We start from the raw sequence: 15,434 nt of genomic DNA, 5'->3' as shown, positions 1-15,434 counted from the left end.
ATAACCATATCTGAAGCGGTGTCCATAGAGGAGAAAATCTAGCTATCCTAGCCAGTTCATGAGCTGTTTGATTTCTTTCTCTATTACAATGATCATAGATGACATGAGTAAAATCAAGCGACATAAATCGCGTAGTGTGTCTTTGTTATAGCTAACACGCTAGTGTCCTCGGCCAAGTCATATTATGAAATTTATACTCTCAAGAAAATAAAAAGGAAACACTTCAGATTCACTGTCTAATATCCATGAGATCTTATATTGAGATTCGTACAATCTTTTTGTTTCATTTTTTTTCTTACTCACTCCGTCTTAATAAGAGCGCTTTTTACACTAGTAGGCTTTATATTATGGGATGGAGGGAATACATATTATATCACCTGACCTTGATCAACTATGACCTAAACAATTGAGAAAGACTGTCGGTCAGAATAGTGAGGGAGTAGTATATAAGTGCTTGATAGAGGTAGTTTAAGCACAGCACAAAGATGGGCATTCTAAGACTCGGAGGCTACTTAGCACTCGCCTTCTCTGTGAGCTTCTTCTTCTCGTGCTCCGTTGCTTCTCCAGCCGATGGCTTCCTCCGGTGCCTGAGCGCCAAGATACCCAGCGAGCTCCTGTACACGCAGAGCTCCACCAACTTCACCGACGTGCTGGCATCCTCCATCAGGAACACCAAGTTCCTCACCAACGCCACGGCGAGGCCGCTCTGCATCGTCACGCCCAGCGACGCCTCCCACGTCCAGGCCGCCGTGCTCTGCGGCCGCGGGCATGGCGTGCGCCTCCGCGTGCGCAGCGGCGGACACGACTACGAGGGCCTCTCGTACCGTTCCGTGCGGCCCTCCGAGGTGCTCGCGGTGGTCGACCTCGGCGCCAACCTCCGGGCCGTGCGCGTCAACCGGCTCGAGTCCACGGCCTGGGTCGACTCGGGCGCGACCATCGGGGAGCTGTACTACGCCATTGCCAAGAACGACTCCCGGCTCGCGTTCCCGGCCGGCGAGTGCGCCACCATCGGCGTGGGCGGCCACTTCAGCGGCGGCGCCATCGGCATGATGATGCGCAAGCACGGCCTCTCCGCCGACAAGGTCCTCGACGCCACGCTGGTCGACGCCGACGGCCGCCTCCTGGACAGGGCCGGCATGGGGGAGGACCTCTTCTGGGCCATCCGGGGCGGCGGCGGCGGGAACTTCGGCATCGTGCTCTCGTGGAAGGTCCAGCTCGTGCAGGTCCCGCCGACGGTGGCGGTGTTCAACATCGCCAAGACGGTCGACGAGGACGCCGTGGACATCCTCACCAGATGGCAGCACGTGGCGCCGTCGCTCCCGAGCGACCTCACCATAAGGGTGATCGTGCAGGGGCAGCAGGCGCTGTTCCAGGCGCTGTACCTCGGCGCGTGCGGGTCGCTGGTGGCGACGATGGGCGACCAGTTCCCGGAGCTGCGCATGACGAGAGCCGACTGCCAGCCGATGACCTGGCTGCAGTCGGCGGCGACGCCCTTCATCAGCTTCGGCCGCAACGGCACGCTGGAGGAGGCGCTCCTGAGCAGGACAGCCGGCCAGAGCAGCGCCGGGAAGATCAAGTCCGACTACGTCCGGCGCGCCATCCCCAAGGCCGCGTGGGAGGAGATCTTCTCCTGGTTCACCAAGGACGGCGCCGGGTTCATGATGCTGGAGCCGCACGGCGGGTTCATGGGCAGCGTCCCCGCCGCGGCGACGCCGTACCCGCACCGGCACGGCGTGCTGTACGTCATCCAGTACATCGCCTTCTGGCAGCAGGGAGGCGACGGCACGGCGGCGACGACCTGGATCGGCGGCCTGTACGACCTCATGGAGCAGCACGTGAGCAAGAACCCGAGGCGGGCGTACGTCAACTTCCGGGACCTGGACATCGGCCAGAACGACGGCACGCCGGAGAGCGGCGAGGTGTGGGGCGAGCGCTACTTCGTCGGCAACTACCGGCGACTCGCGGCGGTGAAGGCGGCCGTGGATCCCAGCGACTACTTCAGCAACGAGCAGAGCATCCCGCCGTCGCGTTAAACGAGACGCTGGGTCGCTGACCATGCGATGCGAGAGATGCCATGAATTAACCATTCGTGATGCATGAATGGGCGGTTACTGCCTAGCTACTGGTCCAGACCCGTTTACTTTCCTTAGCTGAATAATATAAATAAGGGTGGAGCACCATCGAATTACTATATTGTTGTATTTTTGTTATATCGTTCGTGATCGGTGGCTGCTGCTTGTTCTGGTTTCAGTGTACTTTCCTGGATGAACAATACTTTATCAAGTATTCAAACTGTGCTTTGGTTCGATTACATGCATGTGATGACTGGTGAGGATGAGCCTGCTCATTCAGATGTCAACGGCAAGCCAAACATAGACATTCATTGAATTTGATTTGATCTATTTTTCTTTATAGTCCCTCTAACCCGAATTACTTGTGGCACCATTTTTCGGGACGGAGGGAGTACTATAAAAATAAGAGATCAGCTAGAGATCAGTTGACTGAAAACAAAATTTGGGTCAACTAAGTGACCATAAATTTGTTTCGGGCAATGTGCTAGATTGCTTTTCTAGTCTAATAGTTTGCTAGATTTTCTTGTGAGAGAAATTTCAATCTATTCATCAATCATGACGGTGTAGAGAACTCTAGAGGTAATAATTACAACCGGATCCATGGAACACGACTACAATCACTGGAGCGACCCGAAGACGGGCCGCCAACATCATCCCTCCCTTACCGGAGCCGGGCAAACCTTGTTGTAGTAGACAGTCAGGAAGTCGTCGTGCTAAGGCTCCAAAGGATCAACGCACCAGAACAGCAACCATCGTCGATGAAGAGAGTTGTAGATTCAAAAGACCAAACTTGCAAGCACACAAACGAAGGCGAGCACAAATTGGATCCAAATAGCTCCACCGAAGACCAGCGCCGACCAAATCCCGCAAGATCCGACGGAGACACACCCCTACACGCCCTCCGACAACGTTATTCGCACCGTTGGGACGAGGATCGGACATACGAGACATTATTCCTACTGAAGGATATCACCACCGCCACATAGCCCCAACCTAGACGTTGAACCTAACAAATTGAGAACGGGGTCCCTCCCACCAGCTGGCAGCCGAGATCCTCCACACCTCCATGAGCTAAAGGCCATCGAAGGTGCGGTGGATTAGCGGCGTGATGGGAAGGAGAGTTTTCTTGAGGAGGATGAAAGGAGATCCATTGTAGTTAGGCTGGCAATAATTTGCTAGATTACTACTACATGCTCCGGGCTGGACACAACCAGTATAGCCAGTCCAACAAGCAAAGAGCACAAGCTTTGGCCGATATAACCAGAGCGTTGGCGAGGGTCAGTTTTTTTGTTGACTTCTAGAATAGGCTGAAATAAGCTGCCTCTATTTAGGTTATTTAGAAACCCAACAAAAATATTGTTTTAGAAACCTACTACTTAAGATTGTTGGCTTCTAGAATAAGCCCAAAAAAGCCAGCAAAAACTCGCAATGCAGCTAGCGACCGAAGGCGGCCCAGGCTACGTGACTCATCATTGATGTGATAGATCAATCGATCAGCTCTGCTCTGTGCGCACACTAATTACTGTTTTTAGATAAAGGTAAGCTAGTAGAATTTTGCCGAAAAGAAGTTTCCTAAGAAGTAATAAATTAGTGACATTAGTATTATCCTTTTGGCATAATAACAATGCAATAATATTGAAAACAATTGCACAAAATTTAGACATAAATACTTTTTTTATAATATGCAAAAATAAACATATAATAGTGGAATTTTAGAACAAAGAAGTTTCTTTTTAATAGTGGCATTACTATTTCCCTTAAAGGAAAAATGAAATTAAAACAAAAATAAATTAGTGGCATTGGTGTTAATGTTTAACAAGAAAGGGAATAAAAAATGACAAATTTGCAAATAATTTACACATAAATTAGTAGTTTTTATAATATGCAGGAATGAGCAGATAATAGTGGAATTTTGAAGAAGAAATCTTAGAAGGAATAAATTTAGTGTCATTGGTTCCTTAAAGAAGAAATAAAATGAACCAAAACAAAAAAAACAAATAATGAAGTTTTCTAAGAAAGAACAAATTTGTGACATTGGTATTACCCTTTAAGAAGAAGGATAATTTAGCAAAAATTAAAGCAAATAATGACAAATTTCGCATAGAATTTACATACAAAGTGTGCTTATCTGTATTAGGCAAAAGCAAGCATGATAGTGGAACTTTGACAAGTAGATTTTTAGAAGGAATGAATTATGGGGTTTGTAACCTTAAAGGAGAAACAATGGAATAAAAACTAAAACATAATCAAAATAATAAAGGGTATTGGTATTACCCTTTAGGAAGAAAGAAAAAAACTTGCATACATCTTTGCACTTTTTTAATATGTACGAAATAAACTTGTAGTAGTGCATTTTCACTCTAATACTCCCTCCGAAACAAAGTAAGTGTCGTGGTTTTTGAACTAAAGCCACGACACTTATTTTGGATCAGAGAGAGTATTATTTATACACATGTTATCTAGTACTTGCATGTATACATTTTGCACTCACCCAACATTCAAAAAATATCCATAAAATTGACTAAGAAAGAAATCTAATAAGGCATACAAACAGCAGAAAAAGAGGAAAACATAGTCGGCCTATAAACAGACAACATAAGGAAACACGATATGGGCTTCAGCCCAATAAGGAATCAACTAACCCAAAGCAGTGGTTAGTCGGAAATTTCAGCCCAAAATATGAAAGCAGACACAATAGAAAAAAGAAAACAAAGAGCACGAATCTTGAAGCAGAAATCAGAGGCTCAAAAATACACTTGTCCAAATTCATTTTCCAGACATCTTAAATATAGCTGAAGTCTAAAAATAAACTTTTGAGTAATGTGTCTTGGTTAAGGTAGCCCCAAGCGTTCGACCAAGTCATATTTTAGGATTTTCTAATCTAGGAGTACCTATTCACCACCTAAGATCCATCTACTCTATGAGCACGAATCTTGAAGCAGAAATCAAAGGCTCAAAAGTCGACTGATCCAAACTAATACTCCCCGTATTTCAATACTAGATACATCCGTTGAGCGCCAACTAAATCCAAACGGAGGAAGTATAAGGTTATACTAAAATTGTGGTAAATCTCCTACTCACCTACGCACGTAGTTTGGACACCTTGCCCAGTTTTGATGTTGGGACCGCTCAGTGATGTGTTAGATATTTCAAAGTGAAAAATGCCCACAATATATAATAGTTTACCCAGCAGAGTTGCAACTAAACGTCGCTTTACCCCCAATAAGCTTGCAAACAAGTGTATACCTTTATTTGGCTTTTCGTGAAATAAAGTGTGTCCTTTTGTTTTTCATAGCACAAAGTGCATTTTAAAGAACTTGCTTGCCACCCATGATGTTGTCACCAAGCCACATATCTTTAATTGGCGAACCTGCCCCGCAAGGCCAAACAACCCGCCCTAAGCACCACTTGTCGGCAGGGGCGGCGCTAGCAGGAATGAATACATGCATTGGTCAGTTCTTTTTTAAAGCACCTCAGAATAAAAAAAGGTGATGAAATGAAATGAAAACAAAATTAGGACAACAGAAAACTGAAAAATGATTATTTACCAAGCATCGATTTTAGTCCAGTTTTTTTATTAATTGGTCAACTCTATTCTTCTTAATGAAAAGACAGACCTTCTATGGTTGCTTGATTTTTTTTACTGAGCAGAGTTTCGAAAAAAAATGTCATTACTCCAATGAGCAGGTAAAAGAGTGGACACGTTTTTTTTCTTTCCCATATAACAAAGTGCATACTTTATTTCGTGAGTAAATGAGGAAGCACAAAGTCCCGTGAATGAAGAGGCCTTGGGGCAAACCACCCATCATCATGAATGATGTCACCAAACCACAAGATCTTTTCCTTGGGGCAAGTCCTCAAAATCGGCCCGGGGGGCCACCTGTCAGCCAGCCAGCCCCCCTACACGTTATCTCCAGTCGGTAACTGATTGAAAATATCTACGCCCGAGGGATCCCCAAGTCGGCTGCCTCCCCTCCCCTCCACCCACACATACTAGAGGGTGGCGTCCCTAGAGACACACAAGTCCCTTAAGACCGAACGCTCCCTCTCCCTAGTTCTCTCTAATTTATCTAGATCCAAATAATAGGGAGGCCCTGTGACATTCTCTTCTCTCCACCCTCTACTCGGGCATATGCAGCTTTTCTCTCAAAGAAATATCTTGGTAATCCTGTCCTGCGAATCAAGAGGCCTGGTCAGTGGGAAACGGTGGCAAGGATGGACGTACGAGACATTTCGGTCGACTCAAGCCACCTGTGGATATGTATGGCGTGCAAATGGCCATGCATCCATCCCATGCTTAGAGCATGGTTAATAGTATAGCCAGCTGCTGGCTATAAGCCAGTGTCATGTCATCTACAGTCCTTCTTATAGCCAACATGTATAATAGTAGATTAAAAGATTGTACTATTTTTTTTATTATGTGGCTCACCTTTCATTCTCACAAAGTGCCTAGGAGCACGTGCTAAAGCTGGCTCTTCACGAAGAGTCCGCTTACCTTCTTTCCCCTCTTCTCTTTCCTCCAACTTAGCAGAAATATATTAGTTTATTCCTTATAGCCCGCTGACTTATCTCTATTATATTTGCTCTTACGCGGAAGCTTAGTTAGCTTGGTTGGTGCGTCGTGGCCGTGGTCCAGGTGCGATCATGGGACGGGGCTTGCCTGCTCCGCCTCTATGCTCTCATCGGTGCTCCCGTTCTCACATTTCCCATCCGACGGTTCATCAAGTCTCCTCCCCCATGTCTCTTTTCTGACCAAAAGAAAGTGCTAAAAATCCAGTATTTCCGTCTGTCACCCGGTATAACAGTTAAACAATCGTATTTGCCTTTTCCCAACAGAGGGGAGTCGTGCACCGAGGACTGCATACGGCACCGATGCTGCGGCGTGGCCGGCGTAGCAGGCGGTACAGGCAGTCCGCACGTCGATGCCGGAGATAAGCTCACTCTGGCGATGGCGGCATACTTGTCATGATCTCGGCGTACACACCGGTGTGGCTGGCACAGCAGCCGGCGCCGGTGGTCATGGCGTCGATGTCGGAGGTGCCTCGAGCTAAACCATGTCGTCTGCGTTGATGACCACGGCGTCCACAGTGGTGTGTCTGACACAACAGCAGCACTGCCCGTCCTTAGGTCGATGCCGGAGGTGAATCCGACTGTCCCGCATTCTAGAACGGCACATGCATGAACAGGTCACGCGCAGAACCACCGCTCGACGGCGTTCCAAGAGGACCGCGACTCCGATGAAGCTACCATGGCAGAGCCTGGAGCGTGCCTCACCTTGCCATACGAGGAGCTCCGTGCGCGCACGGACAACATTAGTTGTGGCCGCTGCGCTTCGCCGGCGAGAGGAGAGCTTGACAGCGGAGGGCCGGAGAGGGAGGGCGATGGCTCGTCGTGCTGCCTGAATAACGAGACAGATTAACTCCCCCAACTCCTTCACGTCCACTCACCCGTCGTTGTCGGCGTCCATGCGCGCGATCATGGTGGACAACTCGCCGTTTGGGGATGCCCAGCTAGCCCGTGGGAATGGCCTGCCTGACCTCGTCCTGCGCCTCGTCATGTATATGTTGCCGACCACTAGCTGCACACGGGTGACCTCCGAAGCCGGCAAGCTGGCGTCGGGAGTACGGCGAGCTCGCCGCGGGGGACTCGAGATGTGGTTCTTGGCCGGGGCTGTGCTCGCCGCGGGGGCACCAGATGTAGTAATTAGCTGCCCGCCATTGACGCCAACATCATGCGTAATAGATTGATGTGCATGTATTACGGAAGGAATGAATAGTATTAAATCAGAGTATTTGTTAAATTTTTTTGGCAATGAAAAGGACCGTGGGGTGAGGAAAATTGCTGGCGCCGTCCGATGCCAAAGCGATCATGGCGGGCGCTACCCCTATGCATGCCTACGTACATACTTTTTTTTCCAGAGTACGCCTAGACGTATCATAGCTTTATAGAAGGCAGAATTTTAAGTACAAGAACACTATCACTTGATGCGAACAGCGAGCGTAGCACAAGACCACACAACACAACACCCAGGCAAGTCCGAAGACAGTCAACAACAACAGCAGAGCAAAAGTGCTTGTCCTAACTGAACCTAACACCGCGTCTCGACCAACGCCGGACACATTCGAAGACCACCAGCTCCCACCGAACTTCGCTCGTCGACGCACCATCCACCTTGAATGCTTGAGAGGAGGTGGCAAGTGGATGGCAGGACTTGATCAAATCCGAGGAAGACAACATCTTGGACACACCGACGACGGCCGTACATTGCGCCACTGAGGATCAATAGAGGACGACGACGAACACCGAAGGAGAGCAACGAGGAATCAAGCCGTGCCTCCAAACACGATGCTCCCAACGGAGGAACGACGCCGAGGACACCGCCATCGTGCCGATCCAACACCGAATCAAGGCTTTCGCCCGGAGACAACCACCAACTCCAACCGAGGGAGAAAAATGTCGAAAACACCTCGGCGACGCCTCCAAGAAGGGGTATGACACCCACGGGCGCCATCGCCGCCAGCTCAGCAAAAGCCCACGTACATACGTACGTGGCCGTCCTCGGCGAGCGCCACCGAACGAGCAGGCCACCACTCGACGTCGACAGGTGGACCATCTCAAAACCAGTGGACGACCCATACATGCTTGACTTATCTCAATATTGCCTGATCTTTATTACTAGCACGTAATTAGTTTTGCCACTGACAGAATCTGATGCTCTCGCCACTAATTTTTTTTATGACACTAGTTTGGTCAGTGGTCTGTTAGATATTTTAAAATGCCGAAATGCCCACGTTCCTGTATATACAATAATAGTTTGCCCCGCAAAGTTTCTACTAATTAAACGTCGCTAGCTAGACCCCAATAGGCTTGCATGCAAACAAGTGTACAACTTCCTTTCCTTTTTATGAAACAAAGTGCATCTTTTAGCTTTTCACAGCACAAAGTGTATCTTTTTTCTTTGTTTGAGGGGAGCACAAAGTGCATCTTAAATAATTTGCACGGTGGCCTGTTCCAGGCACGTCCCAGCTGATTTACAGTTGCCACCCATGAGGACATTGCCTCAAAAAAAAAAAAAACCATGAGGACATGATGTATGTTGTCACCAAAGCCACATGTATGTATTTCCTTGGCGAGCCCAAAAGACAGGGAAGACTTGTGTGAGATCTCATATTAGATGAGATCAGTTTCTTTGTTAAAAAGTAATATTTCCAAACATTCTTAATTTTTTTGTAAACATGTACAACCACAACAGTTTCAGCTTCTAATTCGACCTACATTAACAGAAACAAAAAAAAGACAAAATTGGACGTGGATAGTGCCAGAGTACTATTCACCCAGAACTGACATGGATGTTGTCGAGTAATTTCAGATTTTTATGAAATGTCTAAATATGAATTTTTATGGTTGATCTCACGATCTTATTCATATAAATCTATCCCACAAAAGGCCAAACCGATCGGCCATAAGCCCCACCTGTTGGCTGTACGTGTCTCGCTCCATGAATGGTGTAGAATAATATAGATGAACAAAACCAAGGTGAGAATGATAAAACTAAGGCACCTTCTTGTTTATATATATATATATATATATATATATATATATATATATATATATATATATATATATATATATATGGTAGTTACCATCACTTGCGTTTTGTATGTTGTATGTAGTATCTATCGAAACCGAGAGTATGTACGTGTAGTATGTTGTATATAACAATGATTAGGTAGTATATATATTATTTTTTAGGTAGTATGTGCCATGTGCTCTATAAATATGTACGTATTTCACAAATATAACAAAAACTATGGGCTCATATGCAATTTTTTTCATTTAACTTGCTTTGAAATATCTTAGATATAGTATATGAACATATTTAAAATAATAAAATAATATATATAGTACCACATGGTAGTATATGAGATATGTGGGGTAACTACCACCGGGTTGTATGATGAATTTTTTCTATATATATATATATATAGGATATATATATATATCTATATATATAATACTCCCTTTATTAACTATTGTCATATGTATTAATCTCTTCTTAATCGTATGTATATAGACGCATTTTAGTTGTTTGTTCACTCATTTCAATTTGTATGTCTGTACGAACGTACTCCATATTAAATATCTAAAATATCTTATATTTGTGAACAAAGGGAGTGGTACTTATTTTAAACGGTATAGATGCAGACGCTCATACATATGCACGTACATTCACCTCTATGAACACACATACACACCCTATCCCTACAGAGGGTTACTGAGCATGAGTTTCAACAAAACGTCACTAGCCTCCAGTGAGCATGTACAAAGGTCCGTCCGATAAGAAAAGGCTTTCCCGTCGACTATGAGACGCTTCTGATCACTTGGTCAATATTAAAATGTGTCAACTCGGTCGTTTAGATGTGCTCATAGGGATACAAATGTGCGTTCGTAGCGATGAGTATACATGAACACCTACCAAACCGTGCTTTACGTAGAACAAATTGCATACTCTATTATTCTTCCTCATGAGCGCCGCCTCTCTAGTTCTCTCTAGTTTCTTTATATCCAAGTAATAGAGAAGCCATGTGAAATTCTCTTCTCTTCATCCTCTAGTCGGGCACATGCAACTTCTCTCTAAGAAAAATCTTCGTAATCCTGCGAATCAAGAGGCCTGATTAGTGGAAAACGGTAACAAGGATGAACGTACGAGACATTTGGGTCGAGTTACCTGTGGATATGTATGGCGTGCAAATGGCCATGCTTAGGCGGAAGCTAGCTAGCTGTTGTCCAGGTGCGATCATGGCGCTACCCCTATGCATGCCTACGTACGTACGTGGCCGTCGTTGGCGAGCGCCACCGAACGAGCAGGCGACCACTCGACGTCGACAAGACGTCGTGAGCGCGCGTCGTCTCCATTGGCCATCTCAAAACCAGTGGACATATATATTATACATGTTTGACTTATCTCAGTATTGCTTGATCTTTATTACTAGCACGTAATTACTTTTGCCACTGACAGAATCTGATGCTCTCGCCACTAGTTTTTTTTATGCCACTAGTTTGGACAGGTGGTCTGTTAGATATTTTAAAATGCCGAAATGCCGTATACTCCCTCCGTTCCTAAATATTTGTCATTCCAGACATTTCAAATGGACTACAACATACGGATGTATATAGACATATTTTAGAATGTAGATTCATTCATTTTGCTTTGTATTTAGTCACTTGTTGAAATCTCTAGAAAGACAAATATTTAAGGAGGGATATACAATAATTGTTTGCCCGGCAAAGTTTCAACTAAACGTCGCTAGCTAGACCCCAATGGGCTTGCATGCAAACAAGTGCATAACTTACTTTCCTTTCCTTTCCTTTACAAGTGTATCTTTTAGCTTTTCACAGCACAAAGTGTATCTTTTTTTTAGGGAGCACAAAGTGCATCTTAAAGAATTTGCACGCTGGCCTCTTCCATGCACGTCCCAGCTGATTGACAGTTGCCACCCACCCATGAGTCCATGATGTACTGATGATGTATGTTGTCACCAAAGCCACATGTATGTATTTCCTTGGCGAGCCCAAAAGGTTAAGAATACTTGACCAATGTGATCGATTTTTTTTTAAGTTATATGCTCAAACATTCATAAACTTTTCGTAAACACACATCAACGTACGGTTGATGTACAACCTCAGATAATTTCAGCTGCTAATTCGACCTACATTAATAAAAATAAGAAAAATAAAATTGAACGCGAATAATGTCAAAGTACTATTCACCCAAAGCTGTCACTATTCATTTTTGAATTTTTCTTTTTTGAATCTCCACATGCACATCCAGTTATGAGCTGGCTTTTCTCGAAGTTGTAGACATACCTGTCATGGATGTTGTCAGATAATTTCAGATTTTTTTTAGAAATGTGTAAATATTTTTTTTAGGGTTGATCTCACAATCCTACCTTATGTGAGATCTCATACAAGTCTATCCCACAAAAGGCCAATCGATCGGCCCTGGGCCCCACTTGCCGGCTCTACGTGTCGCTCCATGAATGGTATAGATGGACAAAACCAAGGTGAGAATGATAAAACTAAGGCACCTTCTTCTTTTTTATATATACTACTCACTCTGTTCACTATTGTAAGATGTATTAATTCTTTTCTTAATCGCATGTACATATACGCATTTTAGTAGTTTGTTCATTCATTTCAGTCCATATTAAAATATCTTATATTTGTGAACAAAGTGACACCGAGCATGAGTCTCAACAAAACGTCACTAGGCACCAGTGACCATGCACAAAGGTTCGTTCGGTGAGAAAAGGCTTTCCCGTCGACTACGAGGCGCTTCTGACCACTTGGCCAATCATAAAATGTGCCAAACTCAGTCGTTCAGACGCGCTCACATCGATACAATGTGCGTGCGTGCATGCGTGCGTTCGTAGCGATGAGCGTACATAAACACCTAACAAACCATGCTTTACGCTAGAACAAATTGCATACTCTATTATTCTTCACTCATGAGTAGGCACAAAGTGCATCACAAAGGGAGGTTGGACGGTGAGAAACACAAGAAAGAGGTTGGACGGTGCCACCCAACCCCATCATCACGAGCATCGTCGTCACCGAGCCACAAGATCTTTTTCCAGCCAGTCCTCAAATCCGGCCCGGGGCCCCACCTGTCAGGCAGGCGGGCCGGCCTCTCGGCCCTCCAGTCGGCAATCAATCGCGTGGAAATCCCTCGAAAAAAAAAACACCAATAGCGTGGAAAATATCTGCGCCCGATATTTTGCGCTCCCCCGCGCGGCCACGTCGACGCAAAAGTACGCCTCCTTCCCCAAAGAGAAAATTAAAGTACGCCTCCGGCCACACGGCCTGCGCTTTTCTTTTCTTGGCCTTCTCTTCTTCCCCTCTCTCTCTCTCTCTCTGCTGGCGCAGGGCAGATATTTTTGCTCCGATGAGAGTATACATCTCGGCCTCCTCCTCATCCCTATCCCTCCATCTCCACGAGGAAGACGACGGACCAACAAATCCAGCGGATCTTTTCCCCTCTTCTCCGTCGACCTGCGATTTTCCCTGACAAAATCCACGGAAAATATCCTCGCTTTCTCCCTGATTTGGCCGTCCGGCGACAGTTCTTGGGCGGAGGAGGGACCAACCGCCCGGATCCATGGGGGACGTGTCCACGATTCAACGCCCGCCCGGCACTGCCGCCAAGGTAATAATCTGTTCCATTCTAATCCATCCACGACCGGTTGTTCTTTTGATCCGCCTGAAGATGCTCAGTTCCTAGTCTCCGATAAATGAATGAAATTGTTGATTCTTCTTTTGCAAATCGCCGTAGATGGCAGTTAATTCGACTCAAAAGGTAGTGCAAAGCACATCATGTAGTAGTACAATAATCATCCTGGACATCTGGATGTCTGTCCAGTTTTACGGTGGGACAGGACAGCTGTCCGATGAGTTGATTTTGCACCTGTAAAATGGAAACTCATTCTACCTTCTTCTTCTTCAGCAGGGTGATCAGGTTGGAGAGCTGGTGTCGGCCGGATGGACCAACGACACCCACAACATGTACATCAGCTCCATGGAGGCGTCCTTCATGCAGCAACTCCGTGGCCAGCAGCAGCAGCACCACCACGCCGCTCCCGACAGGAACATCACCCATGTGGGTCTTGTTGGCCATGGGCTCAAGCCATACCAAGAAGGAGCCTCCGATAACCTCGGTTCTGAGAAGAACGTGCCTCGCCCGCGTGATGTGGGTGCACGAGGCCTGCCCGAGGATCCGTGGGCGAGGCGCTTCAAGCCACGCGATTCTGCTATGAATCGTCGTGGCGATGGGGTTGGTGCTTCCGATGGTGAATCGGGCACCGATACGGTTCAAGGGATGGCTCCGAAGCATGGAAGAGAAGTGATCAGTTGCGTCGGAGGAAATCCTGTTGACAAAACCTCAGGTTGTTACACTTTTCATCTTGTTTGCTGATTGTTTCCTACAGTGTATGTTTTGTTCAGTTTGACAGAAGTTTAGAATTGTCATGCAGTTTTGGCTGTTAGTCTGATATGAATCTAGAAGTGTTGATTTTCCTTGGTACATGTTGTGTTCAGTTTTGGCAAAAGTTCAGAACTGTTATGCAGTGTTTGCTGTTAGTCTGATATGAATCCAGAAGTGTCGATTTTCCTTGGTACATGTCGTGTTCAGTTTTGGCAGAAGTTCAGAACTGTTATGCAGTGTTGGCTCTTAGTCTGATATGAATTCAAAAGCGTAGATTAAGAAAAAGGATAAATGATTATCATGTCGTAAGAGTTGCAAGTCGATAAATAATAATTGTGATCCAAGGAATGGGGTAATTTTGCATGCCAGACTGCAGGTATTTGTCAAGATACGTGGAAACAGTAAATGATTATATGGAATTGTTTATCATATAAAGCGGCTATAACTGAATTGGCTATCTGGTCAGACTTCCATGTTTGATGCATAATTGTCTAGAGTAGCTCTTTAAATGGGAAGACGAGGTTCATTCCACTGACAAGCATTTCATTATTGGCAGAATTCAGAAACTGTTATTGAGTGTTTCCTGTTAAACTGACAAGCATTTCGTTTCTTCTCTCCAGAAGTCTGTGGTCAGAACTTTCCTGAAGACGAGGTTCATTCCGCTGCTCAGCCAAGCAAATCGTGCAAGAAAAGGAGGCCTGCCTCTTCCACTGCTGCAGGTTCTTTCATCTCGATGCTCGGCGACAAGCGGTGGTGAAGGCATACATATGTGTTCTTGAAATTCTTGCTGAAGCAGTTGTGATAGGTGACTGGTGCGGCTGCTAATCTTTTTAACTCGGCGGATAGCTCTCGATTGGCCTGTCCTTTCGGCATGAAGGGAAGGCAATTCATTGGTGATTTGTGTCTAGTATCCTCTCTGCAGAGCATCAGGCTCAAGTTTGCAGATCTGCTAGAGTGGAGGTGTGATGTGATGCCTTGTGGTGGTGTATTTCTTCAGTGTCTGCTGTCTGCAAGCAAATCAACGGTTGCTTGCCACGGCAAAATTGTATTGGAGAGTTTATACTACATAACTTTTGATGTCACATGGATGCAATAAACTTGTTTGGTTCAGAGACATTTTTTGCCAGGCAATCTCTCTGTTTCTTCTTCTGCAGAGTGCTGGCTGTGTTGTGCTACAAACTGAAATATGTTTGTGTTTCTGTGACTACTTTGCACATTGTAGAGCAAATTCGGTGAAGATTTTCCTCAACAGTCACATTTCCATTCTCTGTTTTTTTTGTGATTACAATCTTCTTTGGGCATCGAGTGTGCGGCTTGTCAGTTTGTGTTAGTCATAAAATAGCAACTAATCATCACACAAGTTCGAGTTAGTCATGGAAACA

The 15,434-nt window shown here is 45.7% G+C and overlaps 2 protein-coding genes across 3 annotated transcripts; both read left to right on the top strand.

Moving 5' to 3' along the window:
- The first annotated feature begins 485 nt into the window (after positions 1 to 485).
- LOC123100786 (berberine bridge enzyme-like Cyn d 4) lies at positions 486 to 2,390 on the top strand. Its single transcript, XM_044522664.1, has one exon. The coding sequence runs from the start codon at positions 486 to 488 to the stop codon at positions 2,031 to 2,033; it is 1,548 nt and encodes a 515-aa protein (XP_044378599.1). The 3' UTR covers positions 2,034 to 2,390.
- A 10,548-nt stretch (positions 2,391 to 12,938) lies between these two features.
- Positions 12,939 to 15,168, top strand: LOC123099237 (cold-regulated protein 27). Of its 2 annotated transcripts, none has more exons than XM_044521412.1 (3): positions 12,939 to 13,278; positions 13,579 to 14,014; positions 14,673 to 15,168. In XM_044521412.1, the coding sequence occupies exons 1-3, from the start codon at positions 13,231 to 13,233 to the stop codon at positions 14,807 to 14,809; spliced, it is 621 nt and encodes a 206-aa protein (XP_044377347.1). In that variant the 5' UTR covers positions 12,939 to 13,230; the 3' UTR covers positions 14,810 to 15,168. The 2 variants fall into 2 exon arrangements, with proteins under 2 accessions (XP_044377347.1, XP_044377346.1); XM_044521411.1 differs by having other exon boundaries at positions 13,576 to 14,014.
- Positions 15,169 to 15,434: the final 266 nt, after the last annotated feature.

Source organism: Triticum aestivum, chromosome 4D (assembly GCF_018294505.1).
Source record: "Triticum aestivum cultivar Chinese Spring chromosome 4D, IWGSC CS RefSeq v2.1, whole genome shotgun sequence".
In the NCBI taxonomy this organism is placed as follows: Eukaryota; Viridiplantae; Streptophyta; class Magnoliopsida; order Poales; family Poaceae; genus Triticum; species Triticum aestivum.
Note: the sequence above shows the minus strand (reverse complement) of the source record. Positions and strands in the feature narration are given on the sequence as shown.

Excerpts from the sequence above, each read along its gene's own strand:
- LOC123100786 (XM_044522664.1), top strand. The coding sequence starts at position 486 with ATGGGCATTCTAAGACTCGGAGGCTACTTAGCACTCGCCTTCTCTGTG.
- LOC123099237 (XM_044521411.1), top strand. The coding sequence starts at position 13,231 with ATGGGGGACGTGTCCACGATTCAACGCCCGCCCGGCACTGCCGCCAAG. Across the intron at positions 13,279-13,575 it reads CGCCCGGCACTGCCGCCAAG|CAGGGTGATCAGGTTGGAGA; the intron begins GTAATAATCTGT and ends CTTCTTCTTCAG. Across the intron at positions 14,015-14,672 it reads TCCTGTTGACAAAACCTCAG|AAGTCTGTGGTCAGAACTTT; the intron begins GTTGTTACACTT and ends TCTTCTCTCCAG.